Below are 17,876 nucleotides of genomic sequence, written 5' to 3'. Positions count from 1 at the left end.
CCTCAGCAAAGCAAAGGGAGGCCAATGAATCGTTAATCAATCTCCATTGGCCTTGGGATACTTCTTTGGATTTCTATTGCCAGGTTTAAAGAGTAGGATAAGAGGTTAGTTTACACACTTTTTTTTTCGGGAAGACAGTGAGCAAAACCAAGTATAACAAGACCATGTATGATTACACACACGCCCTTAAATTGATCAATAAGAGCTTTTGCGGTTGAATTTTCTCAGTTAGCTGTTGTTCTTTGCACAATAAAAAAATGATAAGTATGAAAATGAGGATGAGTTTATGATGATAATGAAGGTTGTTTAAAAAAGGGTAACGGTGCTCCAAATGTCTAGCATAAAAACGGATTACCAAAGAGATTTTTTGTTTCTTTATGTTCGCCTTGTGCCGCTCTCGAATATAAAAAGGAATATGTGTACACCAGAAACATATCTTCAACTGACCTGAACTGAACCATAGTATGTAGATCCTTTCTTCCGTTTAAAATCACCTGGCATTATTGCCATTGCGGTGAACATTAAACGACTTGCAACTTTTGTTTCCCATACATTTTAGCTGACATTCAAGCTCATCGGCAACATCAGTTTTGTTCACGACGTGATCAAGTAAAGTGAAATCTGAAAAATTTGTAATAGGAAACTGGCGATGTAGAAACATCATCTATAAAAAAAAATGAAGCTGCAGGTTCTGATCGAGTTATTACTTACCAACATGAGTTTCAAAAACGCTTGCACAAAAGTCATTGTTCGCCACAACGAACCACACTACCAGAAAAATGTGAAAAGATACAAAGACCAATTGCTTCAACCTCCGAGGAAGCATAGTATTTTTTTGGTATTCAACGAGCTTCAGGTCGTTTGCTCTTCGCAGCTGCAGCCAAAATGTTAGTCTACCTTAGAATAACATTGAATACCAAGGGTTAGGGTTAGGGTTAGGGGTATTTCTTTCATTTGCAGCATGTAGTAATTTCACTAAACAGGAAGGGAAATTTTGGATCGTAAATGATTCAGTAGTCACCACTTCTCCGCCGTAGGCAAAATAAGAAAGAATCTTTTAGTACTAGTTTGAGCCGCTGTTTTCATCATATTCCACAAGGATTAAAAAATAATAATCTGTCAGACAAAAATAATAACTATAAAAGCCAAAGAAGGCAACTCAAAGCATCTTAATTTCTTCTAATTCATACAATCATTTTTTTGGTATTTTCGTCCTTTGGTATGTTGACGAGTTGATTTTTGTTTTCCTAGACCCACAGGTGTTTCCATTCTACACCAGCGATCTCCTCGTGCTTAATGCCTCAAAAACTCGATAATGCAAAGGCACAAATTATCTTTCGTGATAAGTTTGTTTTGTTTCCCAAATCCTCACAGTGGATATAATAAGATTGACGCAGGGGGAAAGTTTAGTTCATTTATTATTAACAGCTGATTTATCAACTTTAGTTTAGTTTCCAAAATATCTCTTTTCACTGCAACGAACCAAACGGTCAAGAACGCATTAAGAGTCACGAAGACAAACTGTGTCAGGCACGAAGCGTGCATGGTGTTTCTGTTATGTGAATCGTTTGCGAGTATTCGGCAATTGTCACGGTGAACAACATGGGTTGTGGTCGCTCGTTGTATGCGAAAGAAAACTTGTTTATTATCAATAACATAATCGCTCTACCGGTGACTTAATGCTCCATACAACTTTATGCAATGATGAAATATTCATCCCAAATGTATTGTAATGTATTTCCGAAAATTTTCAAGTGCGATCGTTTGACATAATCTTTTTGGAGTTGCTTGTAATACCAACCGTGGGTTTTCATCTCCGCCGGTAGGATCTCACAATGAACTTAACAAAGTCGCCAGAGGGGAAGTTTAGTTCATGCTTTATTTACAGCCGATCTATTGACTGTAGTTGAGATAGTTAATGCAAATGATTTGAGTTCATCTTTCCCTCGCGTAATTCAATAGCTTCCGCGACAAGATGGTCATTAGGCAGGCACGACATAAATTCTTTATTTCGCTCACCATAAAACGATACCTAATACTTAAAAACACGAAATGAGACAACAAGAAAACATCCAGAACGACTTGGTCTGTATGCATGGAAATATTCAGAGAAATAAGAGTTACGCGTGTCCCGAATCACCTTGCATGAGAGAGCAGGATGCTGAGAGCTCGAGCCTTTCTTAGTTTCCAAAAAGATCAAAGTGCAATGCAACTTTCACTTAATGATCTGAAAGAACCATTTCATGACAATTTTTCTTGCGCCAATGCCATAATAATCAAAAGAAAATGGTATACGAGGTGATTTAGTAAAGTTGAATGGGATATCAAATTGCTCGAGGAAACGCCTGGCATTTTTATTATTTTCGATACACCGAAAGGATAAAAACGCATTTTTACAGGCAAAACTTTAAATCTTTTAAAATAAACGCATCTTGGAACTTTTCCTACAAAATGACATCACTATAGTGGAGCAGGTTTGCGGTCTCGTTTATTCCCCAGCCTTTACTATTATCCATGAAAATATGCAGGGATAATATGGAGGCCAGTAGATTAACGCAATATCGATCCAGTCACAAAAGAGAACCATATTTTTTAGCGAGGTGCAAACGTGCGTTTTTCTAGGATGACAGACCGTGTAGTTTCTACAGTAATTCCTTTGTATCTGGGTTGTCATTGACCTGCCCTTCTTCGTGCGGCTCGTTCATGAGAAATATCGACACAATTACCCTAAACGAATTGAGTCACCATTTAATAAAAATTAAGTGCGCAAATTCCATAATAGCTTTCCAATCCACGCATCAAATTGAAAAGAATAGGGTGTACAAGGGCAAAACGATAGATTGAATGTAAACTGCTCAAGTAGATAATTACAAAAAAAATTCTAAACTTTTTTCCAAATTTAACCGGGCTCCAAAGTGTGCTCTCACAATGACACAATCATAGCTTGGAGGTTGTGGGGCGACTTTGATCAATCCTTAACTTAAACTATTGTGCTTGAAATTATTTCGGGATGATAGGAAGGCCAGTAGGCAAAAATACCCGTTTGCAATGATAACAACCTGCGTTGAAAGGGAATTATTCATGGTGTTAATTATTTACGTTTTCGTGTTTGACACCATCTTCCTTTGTATCTCGCATGACACTGGCCTCCCTTTGTTTTGCCGCTTCCCTGACGGGAAACATCAACACATTTACCCTGCAAACAGATGATCCTTCGTCTCATTTTTCGTTAACTTTCACGGTTAGGTGGTTAAGTGACTCTCTTTGATTGACATTTTTCGCGTAATGATTACCAGCACGGAACGACCCTTTCGTTTCAGGTGCAAGAACAACGAGAAAAGAAAAAAAAGACTATGAAAAGTTAATCAAGCTACCTTCGCCTCAAGATACTTCATTAGATTTCTCTTGTCAGGTTTAAGGAGTAGAATAACTTGTAGAATTATACAATGTCTTTTAGAATAAAGTGAGTCACCCGTGTCATATTTTCTCATAGGGTAACACCCAGTATTTCTCAATTAAGAATGTGGGTAGTACCCAAGTGAAATGATCGTCTGAGTCGTCTGAGCCGTCTGATGCCGCTGATTTGAAGCATTGTCTAGAACAGCCAATGAAATCGGTTTATGGAATAATACGCGTTCGCCCGCGAGTGACAAATTCCACAACGTGCCGTCTGGTAAGCTTTCAGCGATAGTGGTTGTTCTTCGTAAGGAAATACAATGGCGAAACGTACTCGTATCTCAGATGAACAGAGAGGTATTTCAGAGCGGTTTTTCGAAGGAAGGATGGTTGAAACGGGAACCATGTACAAGGAGACGGTTTTAAAGGCGTCAACAGACACTGGTTTGACGAAGGCACAAGTCGAGGTAAGCTTAATCATTTTGTTCAACTCAATTGTTGCTTTATACCAGGTTGTGCCTCATTTTATCTCAATAATTCCACAAATCAAACAAAACTAGCAATTCGTATAGATCGTAGATGCATTTATACGTCAATAATAGCCTAACGGTTAAAGTTTATTGGATGTTGTTTTAGATCGTGATCAGGTACAGTTACAGACAGTTAACTCTGCTTTACTTAGACTCAAGATCATTCACGTTCATTACACGTGCGTATTTACCTTTAAAGGTAATCCATTGAATTCCGAAATGTAAGGTTTTTATATGAAAACATTATAAACGTAAGATCATATGCAAAGATGAGGACCTCAACTGTACAAATTTAAGATAGTTGTATTATTATTATTATTTTTATTATTCAACCCCACAAGCTCATTTTGTCAAAGCAAGGTTCAGTTAATCCCAGGTTAGGATGAAGTAGAGGATGTCCGTTGTAGATCTGTTGTCTAAAGGATATTAAATACTATTTTCAAGCATGTACGAATACTGTATCTTATGGTCAGGCATTATTGCAGTATTTCTCAATAGTTCTGATGCAAACCTCCTCTTTCTTCTCCTCTCCTCTCCTTTTTCCTCATGATAACACTTTTATGGTCTTTGATCAAAATTAATATTAAATAGCTTTCGTATGTTTATTCAGTTGTCATCAGTGGTTAATTAATACTAATTTTAACATAATGAGTAATATAACAATTACACTAAATGATTTTTGCAGACGTGGATTGGGAATCAGAAAAGAACAAGGCCACAAGAATCATCTTCTTCTGCAGATGTCACATTAAAAAGAATCAAAGGTGTCAAAAGACCAAATTCTTACAATTTATTTTGTGCTGAATTCTTTAAAACAGGTACTTGTATTAGAAGGAAAATATATTTTATTTACATGTACTCAGTCATTTTCGTACAACACTGATATTGTCATTATTTTTCATTTCACTCCTCATTTATCCATACTTACTACTTGTATATGTGCAGTCAATTGTGGCTTAATGTTATATTCTTAAGTAGGATTTAGCATTAAATACAGCTGTAGGTATGGTCATGGGTTCAAATACTGTTTCAAGCAGGGATATAGACAATATTGTTAACAGACGGGAAGATCATCAACGTGACTTGATGGCCTCAGCATCTGCAGGGTTTTAGCTTAAATGGGAAAACTAACAGTCCAGAAGATTTCTGCAATGTACAGTTTAACTGGAAATTAGAATATTAGGATAGATAGCATATAAATTCAACACTTGCTAAGATTTGAAAGCCAGCACTCCAAACATTTGGATGCGCTGAACCACTGCCTCCTTCTCCAGAATGTAAATGAGCAATTCTCAATATTATATTTAAAATAAAGAATTTATTTATACTAGAAAATCTATCAGTATATTAAAAAACACTGGTCTTATAAAGAACACCACTGTAATAATAAAACTACTCACAAAATTAGGCTGCAAAAGTGGTGTCATTTCCAAAATCAATTCTGAAAACTCCTCTACAAACACCTGACTGTGCAGAAATAACTTTTCAGCAAGGTCCATTAATTTAAAATGGAAGCCCACGGACGGTCTCTCAGGTGAACTTGGCCAGAACTGACAACGTACCAAAGTAACCGCATGGCTTTCACAGTCACGGACGGCGACTTCCTTCAGGTGCTGGTTACCTATGTGTAGAAACAAGAAGCAAAGGATGTACACACACATACACAATGAAGATAAAATCGTGAATCATCGAAGATAGTGCAGCACCAACACTGGGCAAAAACATTTGTCTTCAAAACCTCTGACAATTGCAAACATTTTAAAACCTTGTTTACCTTTGCTTTCGAAAGTCAACATTGTGCAAGCTTTGACTTTGTGTCCAACTTACCGAAGGCATCTATTAGTTTAAACCATTTGAGGATTCTTGTAGAACAAGAATGGCCGGATTCAATTGCACCATGATTAGGTAACAATGGAATGAATCTGTTATCCTTTAAAGAAATTGAAACAGGACAGTCAGTTTATAGATTTGTCCTTGTTTTCTAACTACATGTAATACTGCGTACGTGTCATCAATGCAAAACTTTGCTAATAGAGATTACAAAACAGTGCATTAATCCATCAACTTATTGAGGTTTGAATGCTGTATTTCAATATATTAATCATACATACAATTGTAATATATGCAAGCACTGGTTGATAAATACCTTCTATTGCTCCAGAACGTGGAATTGATTCCTTTCCGCGTGCAGATCATAAGCACAAGTTAAACAAAAAAATTGCCTCGGGCCGCAGTACCGACATCGCACAGTCGCCTCTCGTTATTTAAATACGGCAAAAACATATTTCTCCGGGAGAGTTTCTTCCCCCACTGCTGTTGTGAACAGTTTATTCCGTATTTTTTCCCAGTTAGCCACGGAGCTGTAGTTTCTTCGATGAGCTTCAGAATGTTGAGCCTCATCAGGTGAAAATACGGGAATGTCGGGGTCATCGACAGCCTCAAGGAGAGAAGAGCTTCCTTGGTTCGGCTGAGAACCAGCTGTGTTTGAGCTGACCGTTCACGGAGTATGAATAACGGTCTTCCCAGTTCTTCCGCGGACAATCGCTTTCACAGAAACAGGTTTGAACTTCTTCATAACTCACGAAATTAAACAACGGGGTAAACTTTAAAATGACGATCAAAGCAAATGGCGAAACTCTGTGCAGCGGTACCGCATCAGACGGCTCAGATGATCATTTCACTTGAGTACTACCCATATTCTCAATTGAGAAATACTGGGTGTTACCCTATGAGAAAGTAAACAACTTTACACAAAAGAAAAATATCACATGATCTTGTCGACACATTATATGGTAATCACAATGTACACTCTATATCCAGACTAATATTCTAGTATAATAATAAAGTAGGAATGTCGTCGATATAAAATTTTTTTTTATGGGTGTAAATAACGATAGGAGTGGAAACTGGAAATTGTATCGTAAATTTTTTGACAAAAACTTCAAAAAAGTTAAGTTGATTAAGGAATAACCACCTACTTCTTCACACGGATTTTTGTTCCTTGGTTTTTTTGTACATTTGATAATGCTTGTTCTTTTCTCTATTTTAAACAGATGGAATTTTTTCAACTAATTTGTCAACTCAAAATTGTTTTTAATTCTCAAATTAGAGCACGTGTTCGGCGGTCGCACATAACACTTCAAATCGAAATGGCGCGTGATTGCTTACACCGTTACTGAAGCTAAAAGAGCTTCCAAAAAACGAATCGTTGTCGTCATTGATCGGGTCACGTGTTCATAATAAAGGGGAGGAAGCTTGCTTGATTGATGGAACTAGACTAAAATAAGTCATCCTTTTCCCATCACCACCTTTCATCCTTTTTAGTAGTTTGACTTTGTTTCTTGCAAATTTCGAAGTCTCTTTGTTTAACTTTTTTCGGTTATGAGAGAGAACGGTTGGTCTTGCTTGCTTATCCTTTCAGGTTAAGGATATTCATAAAAACGACCTACTAGGTCAATAAGTGAAAGAAAGCTGTTTTTGGAATGAAAGATTCTGAATCGAGTGTCACGAACCAAAACTAAGTTTATCAAAACGGCCAATCACAACCAAGATAAATATCCCGAGGAGCCAATAAGAACTCATAAAAAATACATAACAATGACCTCGAGGCGGTAAATCACAAGTGACCAAGATAAATATTTCAGGTCTGAGTGATGATTGAAAATATGGTGCAACCTTTTTTCAGACATTTCAAAATGAAAAAACATGCAATTCCACATTACGTCCACACTTAATTGAAAACTGCTCTAATATTTTTATTGGCTAATTATTTAGCGCACATAGATTTTCCAAAAGTCTCCTGGTGAGAGAGTGAATCGGAGTGCACATCCATCTGGCCGCTGAAGTACTAGACCACACCTTCAACGGTGCTGTTACTGACTGTGGTCACGCGGAACTTACGACCTTGTTTCTTACTGCAGTGGAATCTCAGCTGAGTGAAAGAGTGAAAGACAAGCGTGACCTGAGTTCTTTCAGTGCGCTCACTGTGATACCCATTTTGCTGTTGGTAAAGTTTCTGACTCCGCGGTATGATGACTCAGCGGTCCAACGTGAGGGTGAAGTAAAGTTCGAAACAGAGTTTGCTACAAGTAGCCAGCCTCCTGGAATGAAACATTTCGCAACACTATCAAACAGTCTTTGGAGTAAGGACCACAGGTGAGCATTTTCCTACTCTCTTAGAGACAGCTTTTTGCGTGTTGAAATTAATAATTCCAACATTTTTTTTCGTTTGCTTTCTTTTCGCTCGCCATAGTGCATATTCTTCGAGACTATCACTAGATCTTGCTTGGTCTATTTAACAAATAGATTCCAAGTTGCCGTGCGTCTGTTCAGTGATAGATCACAGCTGACGTCAAAATGTGGTAAGAACAAAAAAGTGGCACACGAGGTGCAGCCGAGTGTGTCACTGATGTTCTTACCACATTTTGACGTCCTCTGTGATCTATTATTGAACAGACGCACGGCAACTTGGAATCTATTAGTTTTATATAATAAAGAATTAAAATGTACGGAAGAAAAAGTTTTAATGATGACGTCATCTATACGTCTGTCCTCCAATAGATTATAAGTGAGAACCAATCAGAATGCGTGCATAACTGAACTTATTATATAAAATCATTCTTTAACTTTTACCGTTGATTTCTCATGTACGTTTTAACGTAAGGAACTTTGGATCAATATCAATATCTGGGCAACTGCCCACTTACCCCTCCCCTAACTCAACAACAGTCAATAGATAACAAGTTAGGGTTAATGTTGGGTTAGGGGAGGGGTAGGTGGACAGTTAACTCAGCCCCAAAGTTAGACGTTCTTACAAAAAACGAGTGTATGGACATAAACACGTTGGACCAAAGTTTTAAGAGACAACTTGGTTATTCAAAAATTTTAATTATATCGTATTTTCCTCAAATGGACAGAAACAACTACATAGACAACTTTACATTCTACAGAAACCGATTGCTCGAGCTCGTCGAAACGCACTATATTACACATATAATATATACAATCTATTCATGCTGAAATATATTTGGGGCAATTTAGAACTTATAAATTACTTTTCACTCTGTACGATATAAACACCCGCTCTCCTGGCTTCATGAAGATTTTCATTCCTCTCTGGGTTTCGACAAAACAATTTTCTTTGGTACTGAAAAATGTTGCCTTAAAACCAATGTATTTAATGTTTTCAGATGTATACACTGTTCTTTCAAATATTGGATCTGGTCCTAGCGATTAGAATTTGAATTGAAAATTTCAATCTCCACTAAATGTAAATGTTTCCAAATAAAGTGACGGTGTTCATTCCAATTAAAAGTGCCATCATGCAATTGCCAAAGCGAAGATGCACCAACAAATAAACCTACAGAATTCTTTAGTAAGTGGAAATGTTATAGAAATAATAAATTTTCATTATGAGAAAACATACACTTAAAATTCGACAAATTTTTACAAGGGAAAAAAAGCACTGCAAACCTTGTAAGTAAAAAAGTTTTTTGTTTTGAAGCAATTATCATAATGGCAAGTGGAATCAAGAAGTCGAGACTCTAGAAAATAAGAGCATTGTTTTGGAACAGTTTTTAATCAGGTGTTTTTCTCTCTGACAGACAGAGATGAATGAACTTGGAAGAAATTGAAATGAAAGCAATTTTTTTGACCAGCTTGACAGACTGATAATTTCACCTGGAAAACAAACGGCGTTCACACAAAGTTATGTTACACATGTGTCTTCTCTGTTTTAAACACAGAGAGAGAGCAGAATGTGAAATATCACAAAAATGATGGTACCCATTCACACAAAATGAATTTGCCGTAAAAATGATTTTTTAGGCAAATTCTTGAAAGTTTAACGGTGCTCTTGTCGCCTAATGCACAACCCTTTTAAGAAAGAAACTATGCTAATTGTATCTTATTTTCCTTTTGCTCATCGTTGCCTTACGCTCAAACGTATTATGCACCGTTCAGTTCGAAGCTTCAACATCCCCCTCCCCCGGGTAACCTACAGGCATTCGACAAGTCTTTACAGAGAAACACTAGAAGTGTTATATTGTTAAATATGGAGGTGTCTAAAAAATAAATAGTTTACTTTCGCGAGCCAATGGCTCAGAAAGAAAGTTCTACGAGGTCTAGGTTTCAAAGCTTAGTCAATGTGTAGAAAGTCACAGTTGCTAATTTTTCCTTTAAAAAAAATATTTGTTGGGGCATTTGAGAACAGTCTTTGCCCCGTGGGCGGGGTTTTAACAAATCAATCTTCTCAAGGTCAAATGCCGGGAGGGGGGAGGTTGCCCGAGGGGATGTTGAAGCTTCGAATTGATCGGTACATTATAGCCACACACAATTAGTTAACGGACGCAAAATGTCCGAGGGACGAGTATTCAAATGACGTGCCTTTGCTGTGACACAAATACATGACTTTTACTTCCCGTTCGTGACAGCAAATAATCTTAAGATGGACCTCAGAAAGAAAGTAATTACGACGATATCGCATAGTTCTATCCACTTCCTTCTCTCTTAACGTTTCTTCTGAAATTGGACTTGTATGTTCACACTCGACACGGAAGTTAATTCTCCCAGCAGAGTTAAAATGAGTGTTTTCGCTTTCATACAATAGTCTGCTGAGTGGCATTGGCATTTGTCTTAATCAAGCTGTTTCTTGGGGAATTCTTGGGACCATCCTCAATCTTCTGCCATCTCTTCATAATTGGAGACCCCTGGGAGCCACGGAACTGACTACGGCGCAGCGACGGGGAACGTCTTATTCCCAGGGATACTGATGAGCATGACCCCGCCAAAGTACTTTTAAATCCGGGTAAAGAAAGGAGGGGGGAGTCCGTAAGGAAGCCATTTGGTATGGGGCGCCGAGGCTTATGGACTGGTTTCTGTGCTGCATCCATAAGCCAATAAGTTGTCATATTTCCCTTTCCCTAATAAAATACATAAAGCGCTTTAGAAGCAAACTTTGGTTACGAAAGACAGACAAACATCAAGTTGGGTAATAATACGTGATCCTTCGGCCGGATGAATGTCGGTTTTAGAAAGATAGTAAAGAAATCCATTTACATGGAAAGAAAGACTAGAAATCAGGCCCGCCATTTCGCAAACCCTGCTTTCCTAAATTTCGAAAACAAAGTACATATGTTGTTGAATGGTTGGCGCTTTTTTCAAAGGATATCAAGTTGAGAAACAAACCATTGGGTTATCGAAAATGTTTCTAAATTTATTTTACTATTCTCACCTTCAGGAACACCTCGCCTCGAGTTTCGACTATGAAGCCTCCCAAAGCTTCAAGTATTCTCTTTGTCACCTCGCTGATATGAATTCTTAGAGCTATACATAACAAACAAACTATATCAACAAAAGAACCAAACGTTTTACACACTAAAAATGATACCCAAAGATAAAAAAAACTCTCAGAAGCAAGAAAGATCTTATTTTCATAACTTATTCCCACCAAACAGAACTAGGCTTTGGCAGTGCGCTCTATGAGTTAAAGTAAACGAGCTAAAAGCATAAATAGCGTCTTTTGTGACGAAATAAAAAAACGTTTCCAAGTGCTAATTACCTTCTCCATTTGATTCCATCCGAGATGCAGTGTTGACTGTGTCACCAAATAAACAGTAACGTGGCATAGTTATTCCAACAACACCTGCCACCACAGGACCTTAAGAAAAAGGCATCAGTGAGCAAATAAGTAAGTAAAACGGTCATCAGATCTGGTGTTAAATTGTATAACGATGTTTAAGTTGTTAACTCTTTCGCTCCCACGATCTCATCAGTATTTCTCTCTACTGTCTGCCATACAATTCTTATGATGTAAGCTCGGTGAATTTGGTATTTAATCAACTAATAATCCCCCAAATGATATTTTCTTTATTCTCATCACTTGTGCACTTGATATTGTAAGGATATTGTGAAGAGAAATTTTGTCTTCCATGGGAGAAAGGGTTAAACACCATACGGAGAGTTTTGGTGGGGCTGTGCCGTAAGTCATTAAAACCCTACTCCCGTACAAGACAAATTAATTTTACATCGCTAGCCCGTTCAAAATATAGATTGTGGTATAACGACGTAGCCAATATTTAGACAGAATATTTTGAATAAGTACCACCCATATTGAGCACCTTAAGCAAACATTTACAGCTTATATAATTTTTTTTTTAGTTCAGAAAAAGAAAAGGTCGAAATACTTCATATGTAAATAACTTTTTACTCGTTCAAGACCACACCAAAGCCTTTCCCTGTATGAGGGTACATAGCCATATATCCAGCGCTTACGGAAGGGGGAGGGGAGAGGGAAGGGGAAAATGTGCCAGTTCCACAGAAGAACGTAGAAAACTTTCGCGTGCACAAAAGGTATTGTATATGCGTAGAGGAAAGTGATCTGCCCTTACCATTGATGAGCGTGAACACGATTAAGCGTGACTATCGCAATATCATTTCTGTGCAGTTCAATAATATATGAGATTCATATATTTTGTAGCCCGAATTGTTTGCAGCTCACTTTGGAGGCTTTCGGCCAATGAAAAGGCAGATCATTGATGATCATTTGTTATCAAGAACACCTCTAAACATCGCTTGCACTTACCACTGTGAATTCCAACACGTAGTTTAAGTTTGTAATCACTCTTGTGACGAACTGTAAAGTCTTTCTTCACAGCCTCAATCAAGTGCAACGCCATGCGCGCAATCTCACCAGCGTGTTGATGGCCATTTCTGATGGGTAGCCCTGACACAACCATGTAAGCGTCACCAATTGTCTCCACCTGCCGGGCAGAAGGAGCGCACTAGAGTACAAGCAAACAACGGCACTAAAATTGGAGGTTGAACGGACCTTCCACGTTTAATGTTTATTGTGAAAATTTACGGTTATTACTGTTTTATTTTAACATTCGGCAGGAAAGAATAGAGACGTGCGAAATTTAATTTCTTTTTGAGCCACTTGCATATTTACAAAACATCAATAACAGTTTTAAAAAAGTTGAAGGAAAACGTCGTTGGATTATTCTCTTAACAGAATATCTCCATTTTAAAATTCATGATCAAAGAAAAGCAGTTACTGTATCTTTGTCATTTATTTCGGAAAACTGGAGACAAAGTAATATTTTTCGGGTCATAAATAAAAAGCAACGGAATAAACGTTAAGGCAATGAGGCCACCTCTGCAAATAATGTTATTTTGTCGCTAATCATCAGTTTAAGAAGGCGCATGAAGTACCTTTATGCAGAATTTAATAGTCAACGTTAGCTTTTACGTAACTTAACAAAATTTTTTGCGCAAGAAAAAATTTGACCCACAGATGCGTTATAAACTTCCTTCAAAAGTGTAAAGAGGCTTTTAATAAGTAAAAACTTATTTAGATTAAAAATCAAAGGTTTTTTCATAAAGGTTAGTAATATTAATGTTACATAATTTGTTATCTGTGTGACATTTAAGCTTCGATATTACTTTTCCATGATCTTTTTCACTGTTAAATAAAGTTTAGATATGTTGGAGATGATTGGAAGTTAGGTCTTTTTTAGCGCTTGAGTATATTAGTAAGATAGAAGATTAGTTTTATAAAGGTGGAAGATGAACCTTGCCCGATTTGAGGCATTGAATCGTAAGATTGTACAGCTGAGAAGAATGGCTCAATTTACAATTAAATCACGAACTTTAAACTTTACGTCCAACCTCCTTAAAGTATATTATTCTAAACGCGATTATGCACAGTTATTACATTCTAAATAATTTTTTCGCTGCGTCCTTGGTCAGTGAATAATTCAGTTGATGATATTGGTTAAGTTTACCCGTGACTTTTGAAAAGCTGGTGTACTAAGTAGAGTGTCCTTTCGACGAATGAAAATGCCATCCTTTTCAGTTAAGCTGTAACAACCTTTAACATATCGCGTCTTTGATTTTGAGGAAGATAGTCTCTACAGAAAGTCATAAATTTGCTCATGAATTTTGAGAAGCTCACGTTTTGAGCGGTGGTCCATTCGAGGGGGCGAGGACGTAAGACTATCAGACGAACGACATTTCGGGTTTCTAGGTATAATAACTAGCAAACCTCACCTTGTAAACGTCATATTCACTTATGATGTCATCAAATAGAGTGTACAAGTCATTCAAAAGAGTAACAACCTTTAGGAAGAAAAAAAATTAACTGTGCTTTTGTAGAGGAATACCAGGGGAAAAGTTTGTAAAGAATATGATCTCGAGAAAATGGGTCTTATTTTCTAACTTACCACTGAAATAGAATGTGGAACAATAATAAAGAGGTAGTAGTTAAAACTTAAAGGCTAGTATTGCAGTGTCCGCGTTGAAAAAAAAGTAAAATAAAAATAATTAATAAAGGGGATCATAAAACGCTATAAAAGCAATAATCAATTCAAATTTGTTAAAAAAAAAACATCCATAGAGGTGAGAGTACTGTCTACAGAAAGTTGTACACATCTCTGTCTCGGGGGGCAATTTTTCTCTATCTATTGAAACTTGAAACCGTAAAATTCCTATTAACATAGTGATAATCAATGATTAATTATCTAACACTTAAATGTCAACCTGTAGAGGAGTACTTTCTGCAGAGAGCTCAGTGAATCCAACAATGTCACTAAAGTAAATCGAGACTTCATGGAAACTTTCCGCCTCTACCGCTTTGCCTCTCTTGAGCTGCTCTGCAACAGGCCTGCAGAGAAAATACGAAAAGAAAAATCGAAAAAAAATGTTTATGCATAGTATAGTATCCATGGTGTGATTTGCATGCAGAATCTGCGGTCAAGTTGCATGCTTAACGACTAGTATACATGCCAAATTGCATGCTTCAAGGAAAAGTATGCATATTAAGCTGCATACCTAATACGATGGTATGCAGTCAGGTTTACATGCCTAACTAAAAGCTGCATGCCTACCCTATAGTATGCATGTTAAGCAACATACTCAACTGATAGTAGGCATGCCATACTGAATGCCTAACTGACAGTTTGCATGCCGAGCAATATACCAAACTGATGATATGAATGGCAAGCTTCAAGCCTTGCTGACAGTATGCTTGTAAAGCTGTATACATGACAGGCCGTATGCATGCCGAGCTGAAGGACCGACTAATGATGACGGATTGATATTTCACAGCCCGAAGATACGAAAAACCATACTTGTCTATGCCCATACCTTGGCAACATTCTTTCCAACAGAGCGTCAGTCTTCTTCTTTTCTTCGATCAACTGACCAGTTCGTTCAATCACTAGTTCTTCCAAGTTATCAGCGTACTTTTCCATCATATAAACAACGTTGTCAAAAATGTTTGTTTTCCTTTATTGGGGAGAAACATCAAAACCACATCAACCTCTAGTACTCGTGCTTAACAAATCAGAGCAATCCCAAAGGCTGAAGTGACTCACATCGTATTTAACGCGTAAAAAGGAACAAAGTTTTCACATGGAAGTGAGTTTTTCCACGCTTCATGTAAATGTAAATGTAATCATACAATTCCAAACGATATTTGATACTCGCAGTTGCTTCTTGATTTCATTTTTCGTTTTTTTTTTTAATTTAGTAGTCATCACTTAATGGTATTGGTTTTACAAGAAGTAATTGAAATGCACCATTTTCAACTCAGAAATAATCTACTAAAGTCAAGGTTTTCACAATTTTTTTCTCGTGGAAAGTTAATGATTGATTGGTCAAGGGGAGCAAGTAGGTAAAAGTTTACATACATTCCGTTGTTGGTTAAAATCTTGTTCATAATCTTCTTGATTTCGTGGAAGTCTGGTCGTAAGTCTGGACTTTCTTCCCAACACTGTTTCATCAGTTCCCGGATTTCTTCCACTCCGGTGATCAGCTCTGATACAGTCGGGCGGAAAGGCGGAAATTCTCCGTTCTGTACCCGGCTTACAATATCTGGAAGCAGTAGGCAAAAAAATCAACCACAAGATTAGAGTAGCCCTCCGTTAGTATACGTCTTCAACAAAGATAAGATAAAAGAAAGTGTAAGAACTTTTTCAGTTGGGCCTAAAGTTTGTGTTCCTCGAATGGAGATTTTCCTTAAATATAGGTGTATCCTCAACAAATTTAACAGATACATAAGACTGTAGAAAATATTTTTAAAGGGGCTCAGAGTCTGTGTTCCTTGAATGGAGATGTCCCTAGAGTAGAAACGTTCCTGAGGAAGATTCAACGACTTTACAGAAAATAAATTCAGCAGTGAAAACACTGGAACACCATTTTCCTACCCTTGGGATCCATATAGCTGGAACTGTAGGGACCTTCCCTTGTATGGAACTCTTGCAAAATGATTGCAAAGCTGTAGACATCGCCCTTCTGCGTTCCTCTAGCAGGACGATTTGGAAGGCGTAAAATCTCCGGCGCAACCCATAGAAGATCTAAAATCAGAAAAGTATTGCACTTCGAAAGGAGTCTTAACTGTCACTTGAAAGTTATTTTATCAAACCTCTAACCTTAGGGAGATAACAATCAGGGTTAAAGACGACCACGGAAATATTAGACCGCTACACGGAGAGAGATAACAAAAAGTGCGAGATGCCAAGGCTCTAAAGGTGATTATCTTACACCTACCTCTGTAGTACGCATACTCCGACGGGTACGTTTTCCTTTGCTTTTCCTTAAAGGTTGGGAGCCCGTAATCTGCAATTTTTAACACCCAGCGGCTATCCACCAAGCAGTTGGGTGATTTAAGATCACCATGTGACTTGATATCTGTGCTCTGGATAAAACACATTCCCTGGAAAGAAAAAGAAAAAAGGAGGTTGAAAGACAGCGTGAACTCATATTGTATGAACTAAGGGCACTGTAAGAGAAACTGGTGATTTGTTTCCAATAAGCGGCTGAACTGTTAATTGTGGTTCTGCAGCACATTTACCAGAATCACGTTAAGCCGGAATCAATCAGGAATTTTGTGAAATGAATATCCAATGTTTGACCTTACCTTAACTATGTCAGAAACAAGTGAAGCTATGAACATATGATCCAACTTGACATCCTCATTTTCCAAAATATCCTATGTTGCGAAGAATAAAAATAGCATAGCGAGTAAGTAATACAAAATAATCGTTCATGTGCATGTAGCTCATGTGCTGATTCTTTTTCCTTTTATTGAATGTCCTTCACGTCCTTCAATATAGAGGATTGAAGGTTTGTAATTGAAAATTTCAGCATGTAATTAAACTTTGTATCTAAGAGGTTCTATTAGTAAATGTTTCGTTCGTCAAGATTTGCACAACTTGAAAGAACATACCAATGTAAAACCAATGTAATCTCTCTTTCCTCCAGTCTTCAGTGTTGTAACTATAGGATGACTTACCTGAAGGCTCCCCTTGGAGCAGTACTGCGAAATGATGCAGATGTTTGGTGGATCCACGCATGCGCCGATGAATGGATTTAGATTGTCATGCCTCAGGTCGCGCATCTAAAAGAAACACGACCAGACGAATTCACTGTCAGAAAACAGGTCATCACCTTGTATTTAGAGGTTTTCGGGCCATAGCAAATTGGCCTAGTCATCTTTCCGAGTTTGCTAGATGCAGTGAAACAAGTTCGCTCCCACCTTTCGACCCGTTCGCTTGATTTCTTCCGCAAATTTGTGGTATGTTTAATAGCTGTTGTTGGAAAGTTCTTCGACCTTCCACTTCCCGCCAGCTACACTTGCACTCTCGTGTAAAAGATGTGGATATGGATATCATTATCATAACGTGGGTCATTCCGGATACCCTGTAGACCATATTGCTCCAAGCGGTGACAAAAGAAGAATTCATCCTCACAAAATCAATATAAATTGTTCATAGGAAAGGTGATGAGAAAAAAAAAACAGGAAGATAAACTTCGTGACATACCTTGATTAAACACCCAATTACTAAAGCTTCAATTACAAGAAATGTTTGACAACCAAAAACGACACGTGATTTTGAGATCTTGGGGGTCAAGAGGTTAAAAAAAGGCCTGAGGATGATGACCGGCAAAAGA

General features: G+C 37.6%; 1 protein-coding gene across 17 annotated transcripts in view; it reads right to left on the bottom strand.

Moving 5' to 3' along the window:
* Window positions 1-8,793: 8,793 nt before the first annotated feature.
* LOC113679327 (atrial natriuretic peptide receptor 1) overlaps window positions 8,794-17,876 on the bottom strand; it is a 45,376-nt gene continuing 36,293 nt past the window's right edge. For 13 of the 17 annotated variants that reach the window (XM_089185879.1, XM_089185877.1, XM_089185878.1 and 10 more), the window contains 12 exons: window positions 17,218-17,322; window positions 16,843-16,914; window positions 16,473-16,638; window positions 16,130-16,279; window positions 15,614-15,797; window positions 15,069-15,209; window positions 14,463-14,586; window positions 13,974-14,042; window positions 12,508-12,706; window positions 11,485-11,583; window positions 11,158-11,249; window positions 8,794-10,846 (listed from right to left, as the gene is read on the bottom strand). In XM_089185879.1, coding sequence (XP_089042005.1) covers window positions 10,523-10,846; window positions 11,158-11,249; window positions 11,485-11,583; window positions 12,508-12,706; window positions 13,974-14,042; window positions 14,463-14,586; window positions 15,069-15,209; window positions 15,614-15,797; window positions 16,130-16,279; window positions 16,473-16,638; window positions 16,843-16,914; window positions 17,218-17,322 — 1,725 coding nt within the window. In that variant the 3' untranslated portion in view covers window positions 8,794-10,522. The remainder of the gene's footprint in view (window positions 10,847-11,157; window positions 11,250-11,484; window positions 11,584-12,507; window positions 12,707-13,973; window positions 14,043-14,462; window positions 14,587-15,068; window positions 15,210-15,613; window positions 15,798-16,129; window positions 16,280-16,472; window positions 16,639-16,842; window positions 16,915-17,217; window positions 17,323-17,876) is intronic. The other 4 variants (XM_089185889.1, XM_089185887.1, XM_089185886.1 and 1 more) reach the window with 1 other exon arrangement.

This window comes from Pocillopora damicornis, chromosome 10, assembly GCF_964200805.1.
Source record: "Pocillopora damicornis chromosome 10, jaPocDami1.2, whole genome shotgun sequence".
In the NCBI taxonomy this organism is placed as follows: domain Eukaryota; kingdom Metazoa; phylum Cnidaria; class Anthozoa; order Scleractinia; family Pocilloporidae; genus Pocillopora; species Pocillopora damicornis.
The sequence above is the reverse complement of the archived record's forward strand: the minus strand, read 5'-3'. Positions and strand labels throughout refer to the sequence as shown.